This window comes from Lissotriton vulgaris, chromosome 3_1 (assembly GCF_964263255.1).
Source record: "Lissotriton vulgaris chromosome 3_1, aLisVul1.2, whole genome shotgun sequence".
NCBI classification, from domain to species: domain Eukaryota; kingdom Metazoa; phylum Chordata; class Amphibia; order Caudata; family Salamandridae; genus Lissotriton; species Lissotriton vulgaris.
In genome coordinates this window covers 338,298,637-338,320,048 of record NC_141689.1, presented here as the reverse complement: position 1 = coordinate 338,320,048, position 21,412 = coordinate 338,298,637, and the positions used below count along the sequence as shown (strand labels likewise).

General features: G+C 44.9%; 1 protein-coding gene across 1 annotated transcript in view; it reads left to right on the top strand.

The window, feature by feature from the left end:
* CPLANE1 (ciliogenesis and planar polarity effector complex subunit 1) overlaps nt 1–21,412 on the top strand; it is a 2,360,818-nt gene that overhangs the window by 1,368,127 nt on the left and 971,279 nt on the right. Inside the window, exon 32 of the mRNA XM_086960545.1 lies at nt 17,360–17,558. Coding sequence (XP_086816671.1) covers nt 17,360–17,558 — 199 coding nt within the window. The remainder of the gene's footprint in view (nt 1–17,359; nt 17,559–21,412) is intronic.

Below are 21,412 nucleotides of genomic sequence, written 5' to 3'. Positions count from 1 at the left end.
CCCCGGGTCGCGGCGGTGAGCTGCGGCTTGATGACTTCACGACGCCCAGGGTCAGCAGGGCGAATTAGGCACCCCCAAGTCCAAATAACAGCGCTACTAAGCGCTTAGGGGCAACAGCAAAAGCGCGCTCATCGCTTTTAGTAAAAATAAAGCGCTCCTAGCGCTATGAGCAAAACACAGCGCTCCCAGGCACTGAGGCAACCACACTGGTCCACAAGCCCTCCAGCAGTCCTGGAACAATAAAGATGGAGCAACAAAGCTCCCTGCAGGAAAAATCCATCAGCCCTCTAGGAAATGCAGCAGGCAGGGGGACAGCCAGGAAGAGTCCCCCAGCAGTCCATCAAATGTCCAGGAGCTGGGCAGGGCCCAGGGATTCCCCTGAGCCCCAGCAGCAGCATGCCTCTGGCAGATTCAAGTTAGAAACAAGAACATTTTGGAAGGGGCACAGCCCCTTCTTATACAGTGAAAAGTCTTTGAAGTCCTTTGAAGTCCTTTGAAGCAGGCAGTGTGAGAACCAGCTAGAACTGGTTATAGGGAAGTCCCTTCAGTATCAGGGACAGAGGTGACAGTCGCCCAGCGGGAGGTGGAGCCAGCTTTGTAGTTAGGCAGGCACAGCCCTTCACTATCAGGTGCCATCTCCTCCCACTTCCCTGGCAGCAGATGCTGCCTTTCATCCATGGGCTGACTTCAGACAACCTCCTGGGCTCTCCAGCCCCTGTCATCCTCAAACCAGACAATCAATCCACAAGCAGGCCCAGGCACTCTGGGCCAGGCTCACCAGCCAATCACACGCCAGCACCAACTTACACAAATATGCCAACTTCCAAAAGTAGTACTTCTAGACTAGACACAGTCATGCCGCATATATCATTTTGCAGCATTCATTCTCACGAGTTCATACATACCAAACTCGCCCCTGCACTCCCCACACATCAGGAACTACCATGGGCATACATATTCCCCATTCATTCCTATGGGAGGGCAGGTCACTCACCATACATACACAGAGAGCTCCAGCACTTTACACTGTACCACAGTGAAAAAGTGAGCAGAGGCCTAAAATCACCACCACCAGGTTCCAGAAACAGGCTAGGAAAAAGCAAAAAGTCTGGGGGTGAACCTGCCCAAAGGGCCGGGTCCAACAATGCGGCACCCCTCGTGATGGGAAAATGCAGAAGATTATTAAGCCAACTATCAGATATTGAGTCCTCTCCTACTAGCAGCTGGGCTAGTTTTACCAACCAACTATTAGAAGCAGTTCCATTTAAGAGGAGCACTGAGCAGCACTTATCTCGACCACACATTTCTTTAGCGATAAAAAAAACTGAAGCTACGTAGAAACTGTGCCATCCGAGAATCCAGGAAGAGCCTAGGTAATAAAATCAACTTTAACAATTACAAGCAAGCTCTAGCTGCCTTCAAGCTCGCAGTACGCAGAGCAAAACAAGTGGCCTCGGATCAATTCTGGCTGACGCTCCTCTACGAAAGTAAGAAACCAAACTCAAAGCAATTCTGGTCTCTTGTAAACAGAAGCAGCTATGGCAGTGCAAACATCAGTGCTGACTAATGGTCCTCCTTTTTATCATCTCATTTTAAGAGCAACATCAACAAAGTCACCAGCCCCAAGTTATCTAGTATAGCCAACGCAAAGGTATCCCTCCGTCAGAGGCTACGAAGCCAACATGGCCGTGCCGTAGTCTCTCAGTTATTAGTCCTCTTGAAGAACTGGTTAATGTGGCTTGTGGGGACAACATCACTTCACCCTTTGAGTCAACAGCGACACCGGAGGAACTAACCCATAGGATACTACGTTTAATAAAGAAAGCCAGAGCTGATGGTGCACCTGGGCCAACCGGTCTCCCCCAGGCCTCGTTTAAATCAGAAGCTGAATTTTGGACAGTCCATCTGCCCCCCTGTTTCCTTACTGCAGGCTAAACAACACTGTTCCTGAGTCCTGGAGAGGTGCTATCATTCATCCCATCTACAAGAGAGGGAAGAGAAACAACCACAGTAACTTCTCTAATGATAGCACTCTTAGATGTCGAGTCTAAATACTATGCCAGCATCTTGTTAGAAGAGCTGCTGGCTTAGGCCAACGAAACAAAGCGCCTCCCCTACAATCAGACGGGTTTTGTGGCCAACTCTGGCACAACTAACCCTGTTTGTTTTGATAGGGAAAGCGTCAGTCCAACAAATCCAACTGCACTGCTGTTTTGTAGATTTTAAAGCCGCCTTCGACCGAGTACCCCAGGTATTATTGTGGCAAAAATGTAAGTCTTGGGGCATACCCCGGCCTCTGCTACTCGCAATAGTTCAACTCCTTTCCGATAGATGGATTAGAATCAAGCTGGTGAAGGCTCTCATGTCTCCAGGAAGATCGAGACGAGTAGCAGAGTAAAACAAGGCTGCATGTTGTTGGCTCCACTCCTTTTTAACTTGTTTTTTATCGGATCTCTCACAAATTCTTGACAGTTATTAATGCCACCCACCTCAATTAGACGGAGTACGTATCAGCTACCTCCTACACGCTGATGATCTGGTGCTGTTAGCCATACGAAAGTGGGCCTACCAAGGCTACTTCATGAACTGCTCCCCTACACTACAAGCAACTTCTTAGAGTTGAACTTATCAAAAACAAAAACAATTTCATTTGGGAAGCTAAAGAAGATGCGTCGAGGGTGGCACTTTAACAAATCAAAAATTGACTCAACACCACACTACAAATATCTGGGAATATTTCTTGACACCAGAAGCTCATTTGTCAAACAAAGAGAAGCACTGCAGACTAAAGCCTTGGCCCTATAAGTCGCCGCCACAACACTGTCTAAAAAACTGCTTGGTCCGGGTTTAATTCCAATGTTGAAAGTGACGTATGGCCATGAGATCATGAAGGGTACCACAAACACTCTTTTAAATAAACTAATAATCAGCATTTTTAAACGTGCATTTCATCTGCCAAAGTCCGCATCGCCAGCACAAGTTCGCCTCGAACTAGGTCTATTTGACCATCATGATGTAGAGGCCGGCGCATGTATAAAGTTTTGCAACAGATTGCGCAATGCCCGGGAGAGTTCCTTGGAGGCCAGACTCTGGCAAGAAATCCAGAAAAGTCACGCCAGTCACAAATATCGGCTTCACCTGAATCATAGTTTACAACTACTTGGTGTCAAGGAATTTAGGGTAACAAATCCCTCTCAGTCGGCATTGAAAGCACTCATCAAGAAGAGCGTCAGGTTGTGGTTCTTTCATTCGGATAGGGCAATATTGTCAAAAAGGAAACACGCCTGGGCAGTGATTGCAAATTTCAAACCAGGAGTTGTACCCTTTTATTTATCTAGCACGTTGGCACTTTAATGGAAAAGAAAGTTCCTGGCTCTAAGGATGGGTGAATGGCCCTTTTTAAAGAACCTCCAAGAATGGCGCCAACCAGATAATCACACCCAATGCAGGCTGTCCGGCTACCACACTTAAGGAATGGAACACATAGTTTGCCTATGTAACACAGCGCTTACTGTCAGACAACTTCTACTGCGAGATGAAATGATTAGGCTCGGAATTCGATCATGCCGCCAAGCCGTAATAGCAGCCTTAAACCCGGACAATATGAAGCTGAATATCGGGTTAACAAAACTTGTTACTGAGGCGCAAAAACTGCTGGAAGTTATTGGCGCCCCCAACCACTCCTCATTACGGCAGCGCATCACTCCATCCCTGGGTCAAGTAATTGCTTTCCAACCACCTTCAATCTGCCGACCCCAACCTGGTACCCGAGTCGATTACTAACTGCCAAGAAGCTCTGCAAAGTTTTAAGTAAAATGTTAATTTTGTACCTTTTTACAATTTTATACAGTGTTTTTTTAAAGAATATGCTGCAAGAGGAGCCAGGCTGGCGACCAAGATGGCCGCTTAGGCTCCCGGCTGCACTGACCTCCTTCTCCTGCCACTATATCCTGGCATTTATCCTGCGCCCTTGCCATGTCCCAGCACGGCTGAGAGGAAATGCTGCCGATCGGTGCACCCCCGAGTGTCCTACCTGCTGGGTGGACGGAGATAAGGCATCACGAAGATTGTGGCCGGCTCCTGATTTGTGAACCGGGATCTATGGTACATGAGTGGCCGGCCCGAGTTGAATAACATCGGCAGTGAGGAACGATAAAGTGCTGGTCCGGCGGACGAGGTTGGGGTCCTCCCGAATTGGATTGGAGACAACGCATTCTATCAGCAGCAGTTGCAGAACCAGAATATGCTGCTCTGCTGGTGACCGAAGTGCCCCCCCCCCCCGTCGGCTGCCCTGCAGAGTGGATACCCCACACGCCGATCGCAAATATCCTGAATGAGAGGAGAACACCCGACACCGGCCGGCTGTGTCCCAACTTTTGCGGGATTATTCACCGGCTGGCCGATAGCAGCTACGGGGCGTTTTTCTGCCTAACGGAGTGTGTACCACAACACGAGCGGTAATGTATGCGATGGCGTTTGAAGGGGGCCCGGCTACGATCATGACTCGATCCGCCGAAGACAACACCATGATCCGATTTGATGCTCCGGACAGATCTGTCTCTTATGATGGAGCTCCGACGGACGCGAAGGGGGCCACTAATGGGGAGAGAAAACGGAAATAAAGTTGAGCAATATCATAGTGGCTATTGTGGAACTACACTCCTTCTTGTGCCGGGAGATGAAAGCCCTGGAGTGCGGCTTTGCTGTGGTTGTGTCGGGGATGGGTTTATGCAAGGCAGACCTCACTACTGTAGATGGGTCTTCGGCAGCTGTGGGACATGATGCGGACTGGCAGATGGCTGCCGAATATCCCCTGGAGTTCACGGCACGGGAGTATGTAAGAAGCGGCTTGTTTGCCCAAGATAGCCAGGCACACAGCAATAACGAGCGGCGCCCGGTGTCCATGGCGGAGCCAGAGGGTCGGATGGAGGCATTGTTTTCGGGAATATTAATCAGTGTTGTCCCCCCTCCGACCTCTGACGAGGAGCTGCGGTGGCTCCAGGACACGTCTCTTATTTCTCCCGGACCCTGTGCTATCGACCGTGCAACAACAACTGGGTTTCCTGATGGCTCTCGGATATGTCGGTGGTGATGGGCTTCACAGTGCTTTGTTGTATGCTGCCGGACTCCAGAATGACTTCCTCGATCCAGTTCGGTACTTTGACTTGCTTACAGCTGCAGTAAATGAAACGGGTCGCATCCATACACTAGATCGGGCGGGTCTGGGTTGAGAATTGCATGATTGTTCCGTCTGGTGCCTGTGCGGATTTTCACTTATGTTACTGGTGTACGGAAGGCAAGTTGGCGAATAATGATTCCACTAATCGGACGATTTTGATATTAGAACTCGGTAATTTGTGTGGACACAGGGAACTTATGTGGCGGGGGTGGGGCGGGCCGGGGGCCTGACCTGGTGTCCTCCTCCATTTTCCTTCTTTGGGGGGTTTTTCTTAGATTAGTTAGGGCGACAGGCACACTGCAGTTTGGGGGTAGCGTAAGTTACAGGCAGAGGTGCAGGGTGGGGGGATGGGTGTTTTGTTCGTATATGTTGTTTGTTCTTTTTGTTTAGTTTTATTTAGGATATTATCTCTTCTCCTGACTATGTCTGGGTCTCCGGGTGGAAATGCTTTTCTTATCCTGTCGAGTAGAGTTTGTTATCTGGGAGCATTTGTGCATTGGGACTGAAGTATCTTCAATTGTCCAACGAGGTTTGAGTACTCTGTGTGATGCATTTTCTTATCCTGACTTATTATAGGGTGAGATTTGATTTCTTTAGAGCACTGCGCAGGCTGTAGGAATTCGGGACTCAGTGCTCCCTGGCATCGTCTGGCGTAAATCCTGACTATCCTGACGTAAGCCTCTTAGATTGGTTATAGGTCCTGCAATTGAAATGTCATCGATTTTTGTGCTGTCACTGGGGGATATATGCAGAAATAACGGAGGCGAACTTATGGTCACGGTGCCATCCAATGTGAACGTTTGCTAGCTGGAATCTAGAATGCATGCTAGTTAAAAATTAAAAACCCTAGACCTGACTTATTCTTAGGTTGCATTGATTACTACTGTATATGCTGGATAGTATCTCACCGCCGGACCTCTGGTTGTCGGCTAAGAGGCTGTGTTCTAAACTGTAGGTAGTAAGGAATGATTACGAATGTCGCGGCCAGCCCCGGAGGTTGTAGGCCATATGCTGTGTTTGTCTGTGAAAACGTAGTAAAGGTCTTGGAAAAAAAATAAAAAGAATATGCTGCAAGTGTTTTTATATTGTAAGGGTTTTCATTAACCAACAATAAAGTTCTTATATGCACACAAGGCAATGACAAATGAACTGTCAGGTACCAAAACATTTCTTTGTGGAAAACGATGCATCTGCAGGTTCCTGACTGGTGCTATGGGAACATATTTAACTGTAATCAGGGGCAAAGCTATAAACCTTAATTCATCACTCAAAAAATGGAGGTGGACTGAGAGGACCCATTTTTTTTTTTGATAATTTCTTTATTAGGTACAGTAGGTCACCAAAGCTGGCATGGTATATTATCGCTAATTAGCAAAACATATCTACAATGACGGTGAATAATACATTATGTAATCATCATTCACATTTTCCCATTTTCAGAAAGAGAAAAACACCCCAATCCCGCAACTACACCCACCCCCCTCCCTCCCTTCGCACCTAAATATCCAGGTCATCAGGGCAGCGTGAGCAATGGTTCGACTGTAACCAGCATGTCAATCTAATAATGGGTTCCTCCGAATTCTCCTGTTATATGTAAACAAACAGTATATGCCAGCACGTTATTCCATCAAGGTCTGTACCTTTGGATAGGGGTTGGGAGCCATTAACATATTGTGCATGCGCGTAGATCCCCCGACAAACAACTCATTCCATCGTATGTCCATAACCACCCACCATTGTTACCGGCAACCTTACCCCTAGTCATCTTGCTCCTTAAGACCTTGCTCAAAGTCCGTTATCAACTGGATCCAGTCTAGGGAAATGGGAATGGGGTGTTTACGGACTCCCCTACACTCCTCTCTATGTAACTCCTGTCCCTCTGCTTTGCCCCATCTTATCACTTCCCTGCCCCAGAGTTCCACTCCTAGTGGCCTAGCTGACTTCCAATTCATGGCTATTGCCCTTTTCGCCAGCAACAACGCTAAGTCCACAAACCTAGTAGCCACGCTTCTTTTCTTCTCTTTGTGCCCTATTCCCAGTAAGCCAAACAATGCAGATGTGTAGGGCCTGCCCGGCGCTAAGTCACTCAGGATGTGATGGATCACGCCCTAGTAAGTATACAGTTTAGGGCAGGACCAGAACATATGTAGGAGTCCCGCATCCTCGTGTTGACATCTGGGGCATGTTCCGGTTGCATCAGGGAACATCGTCCGCAACCTGTGTGCGGTCAGGTATGATCTATGGACTATCATGAGTGGTATAAACTTGAATTTAGGATTGCGGGATATCTTCTTCGGTAGCCGCAGCGGCCTCTCCCATAACTGAGAGGACCCATATGCAAACTTAAATATTAGACCTTGAAAAATAATTCAGAGACTGTGAGTTGCAGTGGCCAAAGGGGATGCTTCTAAAACAACAGAGGGATAACCTGCACACCTTTAAGTACTCAAAAAGATTTTTGTCTAATTCAAAATGTGTTCTGCAATTTTTAACAATTTTTAGCTTAATGGTGCAAACCCCAGACAAACTTGACTAGCCTCTGTCAGGTGAAATATATCCAAATAATCAAACAGAACCTGTTTGTGTGCCAGGGTGCACTGTTCACATGCCCAATCTGGCGCTATATGTATGACATTTATCAAATTAATATTTCACATGGTACAAAACACTACAATAAACCAATGTTATTCATCAATAAAGATTAAATCTGTTGTGCTTCATCATTTGTACATCCACCACAATGTAAGGTTAAACATATGTTATTGAAACAACACTGTGCTGCATATATGAGAAGAAAAGGAAAAACAAGAAAGAAAATTCTCTGAACAGTATAGTCAAATCAACACAGTGTACGCTGTTTTATTTGCAATTTCCAGTTATCGTTTTTTAATTCTTTAACATAGCATCCACCATTTCCCAATGCATTTCGGTGCTGGCACCTTCATCAGGGGAACACTGTAAAAACATATGTGTACATACTATGTATTGCATATCTTTAAATTTTCAAAACAGCACAATAAATTGCAAAAGAATTTTAAAAAACATTTGAGTTTGTTTTAACACAATTTGTGTGAAAGCAACACTATCCAAAATCAGTTATAGTCTCCAATCTGATATGACCTTTCTCAAAACATTGTCACCCAGTTGTGTGCATGACCAGAACAATAACGTTTTTTAACAATGCTTCAATTAGTGCAATTTTCAAAAGGACACGCAAAATGAAGTAAATGTCACAAAAAGTCCCCAAAATTGTGTTACATGTTAATGTGCGCGAGTATACACTAGTCCAAATAAAGTGGCATGCTGAATGTGCTTTAGAGTGTGAGTGATTTAGAGTTCCCTTTATCCTTCAAACTACTCACTTACCTAGGACACTTGTGAAAACGACCAACTGTATTTTGGCTTTATGCTATTAACACGGAGGCCCCGTGCTCTGTGTGAAAATAAATCAAACAAACAATACCCTCATTAACCACAAAAAATTTAAACGTACGAAAAACAAGTCCGTAACTGCTTAAAAATATCCAACTTACATGCTCCTAAGTGCGTATTCGTTTAGGTACCAATTCTCTCGTCCCCGTCGCAAAGTTGAAATTCCAATAGTAAAATGTGCTGTAATGAGCAAAACGCTACCATCAGTACTCGAGCCTGTCGAGTCAACACGTTATACTTCTAAATGAAAGTCTAAGCGCTGATATTCTTACCTATAGTTCACCCGGTATTCAGTCCTCCATGCAAACTCATGCTGCGGTTGTATCACGCACTAGGGCGTTGTACAGGTTTAAGTTTAATTTCCACATTTTTACACGACGTGATCAAAGTCATGAATATGAATGACAGACTACCGTTGTCTGATGTATAGTGACACCAATTTATAAACTCTAAATCCACCCCAATGTGTAAATGATAGCCGTAACGGACTTGCCCATATGTCTCCAACTAAAATTGTTGTTGCGTGTCTGTTTGAGAAAAGCAAAGTAATATGGCCCTGTGTGCAAGTGAGACCATATGCGAAAATGTCTTGTAGGAAACATTTGTATGAAAAAATGTATAAAAAATGTATATGTCAAAATTTATATAGGAAACCATGTACACGCCTATCCATGCCTATTTACAAAAAATAAGTAAATTCTATTTTATCATTCAACCCACAAGGATTCATGGTCTTTAAAAATCTGATCCAAAATGTCTGTCTTGAATAATTAATAAGTCAGCCCCCACACAGACCCTAAAGGCCAAATGGGAGCGCGAGGTGGGAGACATTGACGAGGCGGATTGGCGGGAGGCGCTGGCTTCCCCCAGAGAAGCTGCCATTCCATCAAGGCTCATACTAGTGCAATTAAGAATTCTACATCGCACATACTACACTAGGGCACTCCTGCATACGATACGGAAAGCCAACACACCCCTCTGTCTCAGACAATGCGGGGAGACAGGGACTTTTTACCATACCATCTGGAGCTGCCCCAAACTCATGGGGTACTGGATGTCAGTGATGAGGACACTCTCTCAGGTCACCCGGGTCACCGTATTGCCAGACCCGAGATGCTGTCTTCTCAATATATGGGAACCAACAGACCTGAATGCGATTGCCCAGGACTGGTTAACCCTGGGCATGACGGTTGCAAAACGCAACATTGCGCAGCGCCGGGGATCTAGGGTAATTCCCACACTTACTCAGTGGTGTAGGGAAATGGACCTGGCGATGGTTGAAGAAAAATCGGTGTACATATATCGGGCTGTTCGAAAAAATGGGAGATGGTATGGGGAGGATGGAACACGTACCGGGGTGGCATATGTGAACCCCCGCCTCCCGAAGACTCTGATGGAAGTATTTGAAAAATGTAGACTGAGTGGCCTCCTGATGTGCTTGGCCGGGGATGGAGTGGAGATGCGAAGAAGAGACATAGGTGCGGTATCTTATGTGACGTTTATGAATAAATGTGTGACTATTACGGATGTATATCTACATGCCATGCAAAATGTACTGTCATTTGAAAACTATACAAATTGTTTTAATAAGAAAAAAATTCAAAATGTCTCTCTTTGCGCCAGTTGTCTATTTGTATCAACATGTGGTTGAACTGACACTTGCTCCAATATGGTGTATCTTAACTGGGGTATAGTGTGTTTCTGCTCTCCCCAATGCAATGCTAAACACGACTTCACATTGGCAGTTCTAATCATGCTTTTGTGTTCTGTCATTCTGATTTTGACTTTTCTAGTTGTTCTTCCGACGTATACAAGTCCGCACTGACACTTAATGGCATATATGACCACGCTGAAATTACAATCTGATGTGTGTTTTAACTTAATTTGTTTGCCTGTGTGTGGGTGTGCAAACATGTCACCCACAATCACGTTGCCACAGTGGCCTCAATTATGACATTTACGCATCCCGTGTGTAGTGATTGGCACACGGTCTGCGTTTGTCCAGAAAAGGCAAATGTGGGACTACCTTTAAATATTTCCTTGAAGTCATGTTCCTGCTCTATTAGTTCCCACCTTTTCAGAATGCACCGCTTAATACTCATAGCAGCAGTGGAATATTTTAAAACGCAAACATCTCTGCGAGATGTGGATTTCACAGACTTTTGTAATAGTTGAGATCTATCGCGGTATGAAGCCTTCTGTTTAGCCTTCTCCAAAACCTCAATTGGGTACCCTCTCTTAATGTACTGTTGTGATAACTCCTCGATATCTCTATGAGCTTGCTCTTCATCTGTATTAATCCTTCTGATCCTGATGAACTGTGATAGGGGTAAATGGTTCTTCAGGGTGAGTGAGTGACAGCTGTCATAATGTAAAGCATTATTCCTGTCCGTAGGTTTTTTTAAATACTCTAGTCACTAAGCTGTTCCCTGTATTTTCAATAAGAATGTCCAAATAGTTTATGCTTGTAGGATCTATTGTGTGTGTGTATTTTATCTGAGGGTGACAAGTGTTCAACATATGTATAGCATTTTCAAATTGATTCCGTGTTCTTTGCCATAAGATCAAGATGTCGTCAATATATCAAAGGTATAATAACAGGTGGTCCGTCCATACACTGTTGTGTAGAATATGTGTGTCTTCAAATTTACCCATAAAGATATTGGCCTATGTCAGTGCCCCGGTAAAACCCATGGAGGGTCCCGACTTCTGTTAGTAGAATTGTTGTTTCCATGTGAAGTAACTGTGGTAAAGGCTGAATTGTAATATTTCCAATAAAAAAATATTTAGAGATTCTTCATAGTCAAGAGGCAGCAGCATCCACTCACAGCTTCAATGTCTTCTCCATGGGGAATTTATATATACAACGCTGATATTTAAATAGTTCCCAACCAAATCTCTGTATCTGATGGTATTGTAGTATCATGTAGCTTGTTGAGACAATCTGTTGTGTCTTGCACATAGGTCACCCATTTTTGCACAAGAGGCTGTAGATGGTAATCTAAAATCTTCCCACTGGTTCGTGCAAAGAACCGCACCCTGCCACTATTGTGCGAAATGGGGGATCAAAAAGATTTTTGTGCATTTTCGGCAGCATATACATGTGCAGCCTTTTTGGGTAGTCAGTAATCAAAAATTTGTAGGTGTTATCATCTATCCATCCAAGGTCTTTTCAGGATCAGATTCCAAAAGTATGTAGGTGTCAGTATCTGTACATGCTGATCAATTTTAGAGTCATAATATTTGGTATCCATGATCACCAGCGCTCCGCCTTTGTCCGCAGGCCGGAACATAAGGTCTTTCATATTTGCCAAATTTCGTAAGGTAATCAACTCCTTTATGGACAAGTTATGCCGTGTGTATTCCTTCTGATGTAATGTGGTCAATGTGGTCAAATCCTTTTTGACCCGTAGATCAAATAAGTCAAGTGTTTTATGCGAAATAGGATATAAGAAAATGCTCTTTGCTTTAAAAGTTTTTTTAGGCTCTGACGGTGGTGTTTCTTGTGCTACATGATGGAAAAACCAACGTAATCTCAATTTACGCATACATTTAACCCCTTCCATGCTCATGACGAGCTCAGTTCGTCATGCAGTACAGTGCTCCTGTGCTCATGACGAGCTGAGCTCATCATGACCACACCCGTTTTCATTGCTGTCCAGCACAGCAGAGGGATTTGTCAAGCAGCGATGTGGTTAAACATTGATACTTCAAAGGGGATGCTTGCCATCACTTCCTAGCCTTGCAAAGGGGCAATAAAGCAGGCAAACCCCTTGCCTGGCTGGGAGAGAGAGATGAAAAAATCTGATGGGTTAATGAAATCACAGGGAAACTGTAACATAACAAAGACCTTTCCTTATTACTTCCAAACCCTACATGCTTCGCAGAGCGATATGGAGGATGCCGACATACTGGCTTTTCTGGCAGACTTAATGCTACCAAGTCTTTAGCCATCAGACAGATGAATTTGATAGTGACATAGTGGGTGAGGAAGGTGAAGAGGCAAAACACTGCCCATCTGGTAAAACATCAGGCCCCAGTGGCCTTCCATTACAATTCTACAAGAGCATGGTGAGTATACTAACACCACACCTTTTAATGCCAAAGCAGATGGATCACTGCCATACATCATTACTGTGGCCACACTAGTGGTCACTCACAACCCCAATAATGTCAGAATGATTGTGCCACATTTAAACCCATATCTCTCTTAAACATATAATTAATGATAGCTAAATATCTTGGAACGTTTCTGTATTTTCTCCTGAACACAGTAGTTCGAATCCTTGAAGAGTTTGTCAAGATGCGAGAATCTAATGATACCTTCTATGGAACTGTGGGCTGCAAAATTAAGAAAGGATAAACTGATGCTCGGGCTCTGTGACAGAGGTATTGCTCTCTGAAGTATTCAAAATATTACTGGGCTACCTTCCTGGTTGTTTGTGAACGACTAGGATTTATCCCCAGACACTGAACCATGTGCCTGAATGGAGGTACATGCAGGTCCTATAGAATAAGAACAGCGCTAAGAAACACACCCTACAAGCCCTACTGAAAAAGCAATGTCTTTATATATATATATAAAAAGATAATTACAAACTCCAAAGCCCCAAGACTAAAACTTAAAGAAAGATGGGAAAAAGACCTGGGTGACCAGAGTGATGAACAGTGAACTGAGGCTCTTCAGGTGTTTAGGACAGGACAATAATGCCAGGCTTTGACCTGTGCAGCTAATGATCCTTCGAAAAGATGATTACTCAAGGATACACATCGGGAAGACGGACTGGTGCATCAGAATAGAAACAGTGGTGTTTGAGGACTGAGATTGTCTCAAACAGTTTGAGGAGGTGTGTTGGCCCTGGAAGTTATTCAAAGGATACCAATGATTCTAATGTATATAACCCATCCTTTTATTATGTTTTGATAGTGCTGTATGTAAACTAATTTTTTTAATGCTTTTTAAACAATGGTTGTTCTAACTCTCTTTTTAATTGTATGTAAGTCATATTGCAAATGGGTTTCAGTAACTGTGCAATATAAGTAAAAATTAATTTGATACCAATTATTCCCTCAGAACATTGGCAAACGACGAACTACACTTAATTATGATAGCATAAAAAATCCTAAACAAAGAGTGCATTTTCGAAACATAGTTTGAGTAAAACCACATTTCTATGAGAGGGATGATAATGTGGGCTCCACACTCAGCACCACCACAGCATCACTCAGCGCCACCACATTATCACTCAGTGCCACCACATTATCACTCAGCACCACCACAGCACCACTCAGCACCACCACAGCATCACTCAGCACCACCACTGCATCACACAGCACCACCACAGCACCAATCAGCGCCACCACAGCACCACTCAGCGCCACCACAGCATCACTCGGCACCACCACAGCATCACTCGGCACCACCACAGCATCACTCGGCACCACCACATTATCACTCAGCACCACCACATTATCACTCAGCACCACCACAGCACCACTCAGCACCACCACAACACCACTCAGCACCACCCCAGCATCACTCAGCACCACCCCAGCATCAATCTGCGCAACCATTCAACAACAACTGGTTCAAATATGTTCTCTCAATGTTTCAAACTTTATTACAAATGTCACAAAAAGATGTTATTATTTCACTTCTGTTCTTGGATTTTCGTCATAATAAAATACACTTAACATAATCTTCACAAAAGTTATTTACAAAAGTTTAAGCTATTGCCATTATAAATTAAAATCACTTTTATTTAAGTATTAAATATTTAAAAAAATTAAAAGCCATTGTAATTTGTAATATCAATACAGCTAAGTCGCTTAAATACAAAACATGTTGCATTACAAATGCTATAGGTGTCACATGAGCGAAAGTTATAACTATTGGCATTGTAAATGACAAAGCTATTAATTTAGCTATTTTCAAAACCAACACATAAATAAAAAAAATTGTCCTTTACAAGACCAATAGCTCAAACTTTCCTAATGCGAGACCTATTGCATTGCAAATGCTTGTTTTTATATCTGTCAGTGCTTCCTGTTTAGGTTTAATTTTCGTGACAGGCGCCTCATTGCCTACTTGTAACTATTCCCTGACCCTGCTTCAAGGGTCAGAGCAGGGTCAGAGAATAGTTGGAAGTAGGCAACGAGGCGCCTGGAAGCACTTACAGGCTTACAGCAGCAGGTGCCCAAGTTGAAGTTAATTTCTTTGTAACCCTTTTGTAAAAGGTTACAAAAAATTTGCTTCAACTTTTGCACCTGCTGCTGTAACCCTGTAAGTGCTTGGCTGAAAATTCGTCCCCGCTGATTCGCGGATTTTACCGCGATTTCGCGAGATTCGCGGATTACGAAATCGCTGAAAATCCGCAAATTCCGCGAGCGGAACGGATTTTCAGCCCATGCTTAGTATATATTGCATCCATTTTAAAGTATCATATGGCTAAGAAACCATATCAATGTTTTTACAGCATTATTTCATAATACTACTTTTACTGTACGCACTTTATTTTATAATAAGTATTGCAATTGTGGCAATTCATTTCTCTTGCATGAGAAAGAAGACTGCTCAATAAAATAACACCTTTTATTGAAAACGCCCGTCTCTCTATTTCTCTGAACTCTTGTGAAATTAAGCATGCACGATTGACTGAGTGAAATAGCTGTCTATTGTTTTCACACAACTCTAGAGATACACTCTTTATTCTGGGGGAGCAAAGTTGTCATGTTTATGCAGTTGTCAGAAACTGAATCCCTTCTTGTCTAATCAGGGAAGTTCACTCCTCCCTGTTCATTCGAGAAAGTTTCTAGTGACCTCTGAGCTAGCTGGCAAAACGAATTAAGTCTAACATAGTCAGTAGAGACCTAGATGAACTCAGTCCTACGTCTACACTACTGTTTATGTTATTCCAATGCGCAGAGCCTATTGGGGAAAATAGGAACTACACTACACTACACTGTGCGAGGTCACGGAGCTTCCTAACATCTCTTCCTGGAAAGCCTGCTTGTTGGGTTTATTTCGATGCAGGTAGCAGCACAAAGTTCAGTCATGGTTCGAAGCCCTGACCCTCCTTCTAGCCAAGCGAGGAATCACACTGCAGTGGTGCGCTCCCGCGGGACCGCCTGTAGATGGCCGGGAAATGGACAGTATATAAGTGGGGCGCTAGAGAGGAAGATGTGCTCCATAATGAGGAGGTGCGTAGAGTGTGTCGACGCCCCATCTCCCCTGAATCGGGCATGTTGCTCCATCGCTTTCGTCAAACAATTGACAATGACTCTGCATCCCTGCTGTTGCAACATTCACCTGTGGCTCCTGGCTGAGTGCCCTTTCTAGGGACTGAGGTAGGCCTTCTCGCTCGAGACCACCTTCACTGGACACATGTACATTGCACACCGGTAACCCCTCAAGTGCCACTATGCGCTTCCTCTCCTAGGCCTGTAGCCCCAGCTACTAAGAAAGCATCAACATGCACCTGCTCAACCCTCCCCTTCCCCCCTCGTCACTCACCCCAGTTCTGTTCTGCATCTGGTTATCTCCATATCTTTCTTTTCTTAGGTACACACACAGGAGGTCACACTTTCCTCGGGAGAGATCTGCTCCCCCAAGGCACTTCATCCTATGCAGCCTGTTTTGTGATTATTGCATGTAATGCTGCCTCAGTATCATTAATGTACCCTTATGATTTGGCTGTACTTATGTATGATAAACATATGTAAAGCATTTTCAATAATGAAAACGCCATATATGGTTTAACAAAAAAAAGTTGCAGTAGAAGGGCTGATCCTTGTGGTATTCCACTGGTTAAATTGAGTTTTTCCGATCTGTGTAGAGCTTTTTTAAGGAAAAACTATTCCTCCTCCCTACCAGTCCAGTTGTGGTTAAGATGATGTTCAGGAGGGGATGTAGTGGTCACTGGGGCCAAGTGCTACTGACAAATCAAGAAATTAAAGAAAGCTGCTCTTTCCATCATTCAGAGATTGTTGGAAGTAATTGAGTAGTTGAATTGTTGCTTTTTCAGTCCTGCAATTGAGGTAGAAGTCGGATTGAAATGTATTCAAGAGGTTATTATTATAGATGTCGGCTAAGAGTTGACTGGATACTACCTTTTTAATGATTACTGCCCAGTAAGGGCGTTTGGTAACATCTTTCAGGTTTTAGTAGTTGCCAAGATCAATATTTAGTTTTTTCAAGAGTGGGTTTATTTAACTACTACTTTAGAGCTGAGAACTGATGCCTTAGAGCTTCTCAGGAAGCTTACAATTTGTAGACTAAGAGATTCATGAGCACCAGTTTTGATAAGGGCAGCAGGAATATAAAGCCATAAACATTATCTCATTATTTTTTGGAGGAAATTATTTTGGGATGTCTAGTGAGTTTAGTAGCTTGAATGTTCACCATTTTGGGATGTTTCTTTTTCATGAGTGATTAAGATGGTAGCCCATTATTTTGATTCCTCTAATGTAGAGATTAAGAAATATTTGAAGTACTTCTTTTTACATAGCAACAGCTCTCTGTTTCCAAAGCTCTGTGTTCAGATTGCTTACATCTTCAGTACCTCAATCAAATGCCCATCCAGCTTTGTTTTATGCCATTTTATTTCATGTCTGTTGGTCAGCACCGTGGGCTACTGATGTTCCAGTAAAAGTAACAGTGCTATAGTTGCTATGGATTGACTGGTGTTATTATTTTCATGACTTTTAACTCTCTGCACCTATGTGTTTCCTGGCTCTCTTCATTGACAGACAGCCTCCTGTGCCTGCTTTATCTGATGGGCCTTCCTCCCCAACTAAGCAAGTATTCGATGCACAAAATATGCAAATACATGCTGCTGTTAATACCAGCCCACCCAATACCCCGGATAGGGAACACAGAACTCAGCCACAAAATTCCTCCGAAGCAGTCAGACAAATGTTCCAAGATGAAATGTTCCGGTTGCTGCAGGTAAGAACATAATAAAGTTGTACTTAAAAGACGTGACATGTTTGTATATTGAATGATTTCTGAATGAGAGGAGTCTTCTGCAAGCCTGACTAGGTGCATTATTTACTGTCGTATAATCTTAGATCTGGGTTTATATGTGGCATTGTTAGGTGAGCAATCTATGTGACAATGGGCAAGTGAGACCTTAAATAACATACATGACCAGATGCATTTCTGAATAATTCATTGATGAGTCTAGTTTGCCTTTAATAAAGGTGCTAGTGAATTCTTCTCTGAAAGGTTGGTAGGTCTGGTCCAGATTCATACACATCTTAAATCAGCCACTCTGAAAGGTGAATAGGTCTTGCAATAAAAACTCGGGTGTTAAGCAAAGTCAGGATCTGATTTAGCACCATCAATGCTAATGGTATTCCCCTCCTGTGCTGGCCCTGATTTATTCCCATTGTTCATGACGAGCTCAGCTCGTCATGAGTGTACGAGAGGTGTACCTCATGACAAGCTGAGCTCGTCATGAGCATCGAAGGTGTTAAAGGAAATTCTGCTAGTGCATTGGGGTCAAATAATGTGCTGCTGAATAGCCATTAATGTAAGAGCCTCAACCAGAACCAAGTATAGTGAGATGATGCCTCTGTGAAAGATTGTGCCTAGAGACAAGTTAAAATAGGCCTTGTGCAAGGTCAGTTGCATCTCTGGCAACATATGACTTGCTCTGCCCTAGCACATATAAGTTGCATGATGCAAAATAAGGGTGCAATAATGATGATGAATGAAAAAAAGGGCTACATTTTGTATGTCTTGCTTCGGTAAAAGTATCACTTTCTGGAGTAAACATATCTGCTAAATCCAGAGCTCAAGCATTCAAAACTCTCTAGCAAGAGCGAAGACCCCGTAGCATCACTATTTTGGTTGATAAATGTTTTCTAATTTGGCTGATGACTGTTTATTACCCGCCCAGTTCTTTAAGATGCGGAAGATTGATAGGGGCAGAGACAAGAGCCCGGTAAGATGGCGGTGTCTTCCTAGAGTGCTGCCACAGCTTTCTCCCCTAGGACTGCCACAGTGCTTCTTGGACAGTGTGTAGCACTCCCAGGCACTGAGAAACACAGGGGAAGATGCACTGTGTCTATCAATTCTATGTCTGTGATTACTGGCCAGCATGATCGACAGTGTAGACAGTTGCGGGAGCATGAGCTGCATAGACAGCCCCCCGCCCCAAAATAAGTGCAGTGTAGAAGTAAAAGACGACTAACACTTACCAAGCTGTGAGCACTTCTATCATTGGTGTCTACCAGACGCTGCATATAAGATGGTATGGAGAAGGGCTCTTCCCGTGGGGAGAGGGCACGGTCGTGCTGTAGAGATCGGACGGTTGATCGACCTGGATAGGACATGGATGTCCTATTCAATGGACCCCATTACTCCCCCTGTAAACTGCTTGAAGATCAGTGAGACTGGCGACTACTTTGATAATTTAACACTATCTCAAGGTGGTAAGGACCCCAATCCTCTTCTGACAGTTCAGTGGCTAGTGCATTAGTTAAAGTACTCATATTTACTTTTTCACCAGCAAAATATTACTTCCTTCTCGACACCTTAACTACATCACAGTGCCTGAATACAAAGGTACTGTACACCAAACAGGGTCACGGGAGAGAGAATAGCACCCTGCACTCTTCTCAGCGCAATCACTTCTGGAAGTCATCATTGAAAATCTGTCACTAGTGCAAGATCTCACAACAAGACTGTATAATTATAGGTGACATCCTGGTGTTCCTCCGAAACCTGCGGGGAGACCACTCGTCTCTGGCGGATATCTTCAGGCGATTTGAGGACATATCTGGGCTGGCTATAAATCCAGGGAAATCCCTGGGCTTCTTCTTTCGAGATGGCCAACGACCTCCCCTCATACAGTTCGGGGCCTACGACATACAAGTGGCACCGACCACGTTCAAGTATCTTGGAATACAGGTCTACCGGGACCCGGAGGCCCAGATTGACGGTAATATCCGTAAGGCCATTACTGGCATACGAGGTAGCGTGGGATTCTGGACATCCTTGCCCCTATCGGTAATGGGACGAGTGGCGGTCTCGAAGATGGTCCTCCTTCCCCGCATTCTGTATTATTTTGTGAACCTACCGGTTCTGCTGCCGCGTCAGATATTTACCTCACTGGATACATTATTGATCACCCTTATCTGGGGCTCGGGGAGGAGGCGGATCAGCCTTAAAAAACTGCAACTACATACTAGGCAGGGCGGACTGGGAGTGCCGGACCTGCGCAGTTACTACTACGCCAGCCAACTCCAATGGCTGACCCGATGGGTGGGGGGCAGGGACTTGCATGAGATCGCTTACACGGAGGACAAACTGGCGCGGGGAGACCTGCACTCCCTCCTCTTGCCCAATGCTAGAATTCCTGGGGACTGCCACCCCCTCCTGCACGTGGCCTTGACCTGCTGGAAGAAAGCGCTGTCGTACTCGAATGGGACCCCCCCATATGCAGACAACATACCACTACTGGGACTCCCGACACCGCAGGGGACCTTAACACGGCGCAGATTGCGACCCTGGGCGGAGACAGGAGTGGACAGGGTGGGAGACCTGTTCGGCGATGACACCTTGCTGGAACATGACTCATTTGTGCAGGCCACGGGAGCACCTTCACGCTTCTACCTACTACACGCCTCGGTGACGCACTATGTCAGACGGGCTTGGGCCCCGCAAAGGACGAAACCGGAACAGCATGAATTAGTACATCTCTTACACTACATGGGAGCGGGGAGACACCTAGTGAAATGGCTATACACTGGCATCAGGGAACATGTACCTTCACCGATTGCTACACTTAGGGAGTCCTGGACTGCAGACTCAGGGGAAGACATTACAGACGGGGAGTGGAAAATTATTTTAGGCCATCATAGACGGGTGTCTAGGAATGTTAAGTTTCAGTTCATACAGGCCATGGTTCTCCACAGAGCTTACCTTACACCCCAGAGGCTGCATCGGATGTTCCCTGCCACCGCACATTGCTGCCCGAGATGTTACCAGGATGAGGCACATATTCTCCACATGCTGTGGACATGCCCGAAGTTACACTCTTACTGGGGAACGATCAAACATACACTACACTCCATAACAACACTCCGAATCCCTGAGGGAGCGTTACCATGCCTGTTGGGGAATAGAAAGCGGCCCAAGACATGCAAGGCACAGCTGAGGTTTACGGACCTGGCACTGGTGCTGGCGATCAGGGTGCTCACCATGAGATGGAAGTCACCCAGGGCCCCGCAGATAGAAACGTGGCGCAGCGACTTGCTGAAGTGGGGCAAGGCAGAATCCGCGGCGCTGCGAGACGAGGAGAGCAAGGGCCTGCGCAAATATCCTATAGCTCAGGATTGGGACTTAATGATGGTAGACCTGGAGGAGATAGACCTGGACTGCTCGGGAGGCCCGGTGGGATGAACTCGCAAAGATGGCGGGAGGGGGACGAGGCCTACAGGGCACCAATGTGACTCACATCGGCTAGACCAGACCTACGGCTTTTACCACTTCAGACACACATAGTGCCACCTTGACCCGGGATGTGGAGTGTACGAGTGAGGACGACCAGGAGACAGGGGGTGGGCGGGCGGTTGGGGAGGAGGGGACAGTTGGGGTATGCTACTTACGACGGACACAATCCTGGAGGGTACGGAGTACATATGGGAACCATCCTGGGGATGCTCTGATAAGCAATTTGAAACTGAAATGCACTGATCCCACAAGCTTCTGGGTTTGAAAATGGAAAAGACTGATGTATGTTACGATAAGAAAATGTACAGAAATGTAAGACATCCTGTAACAGTCACGAATAA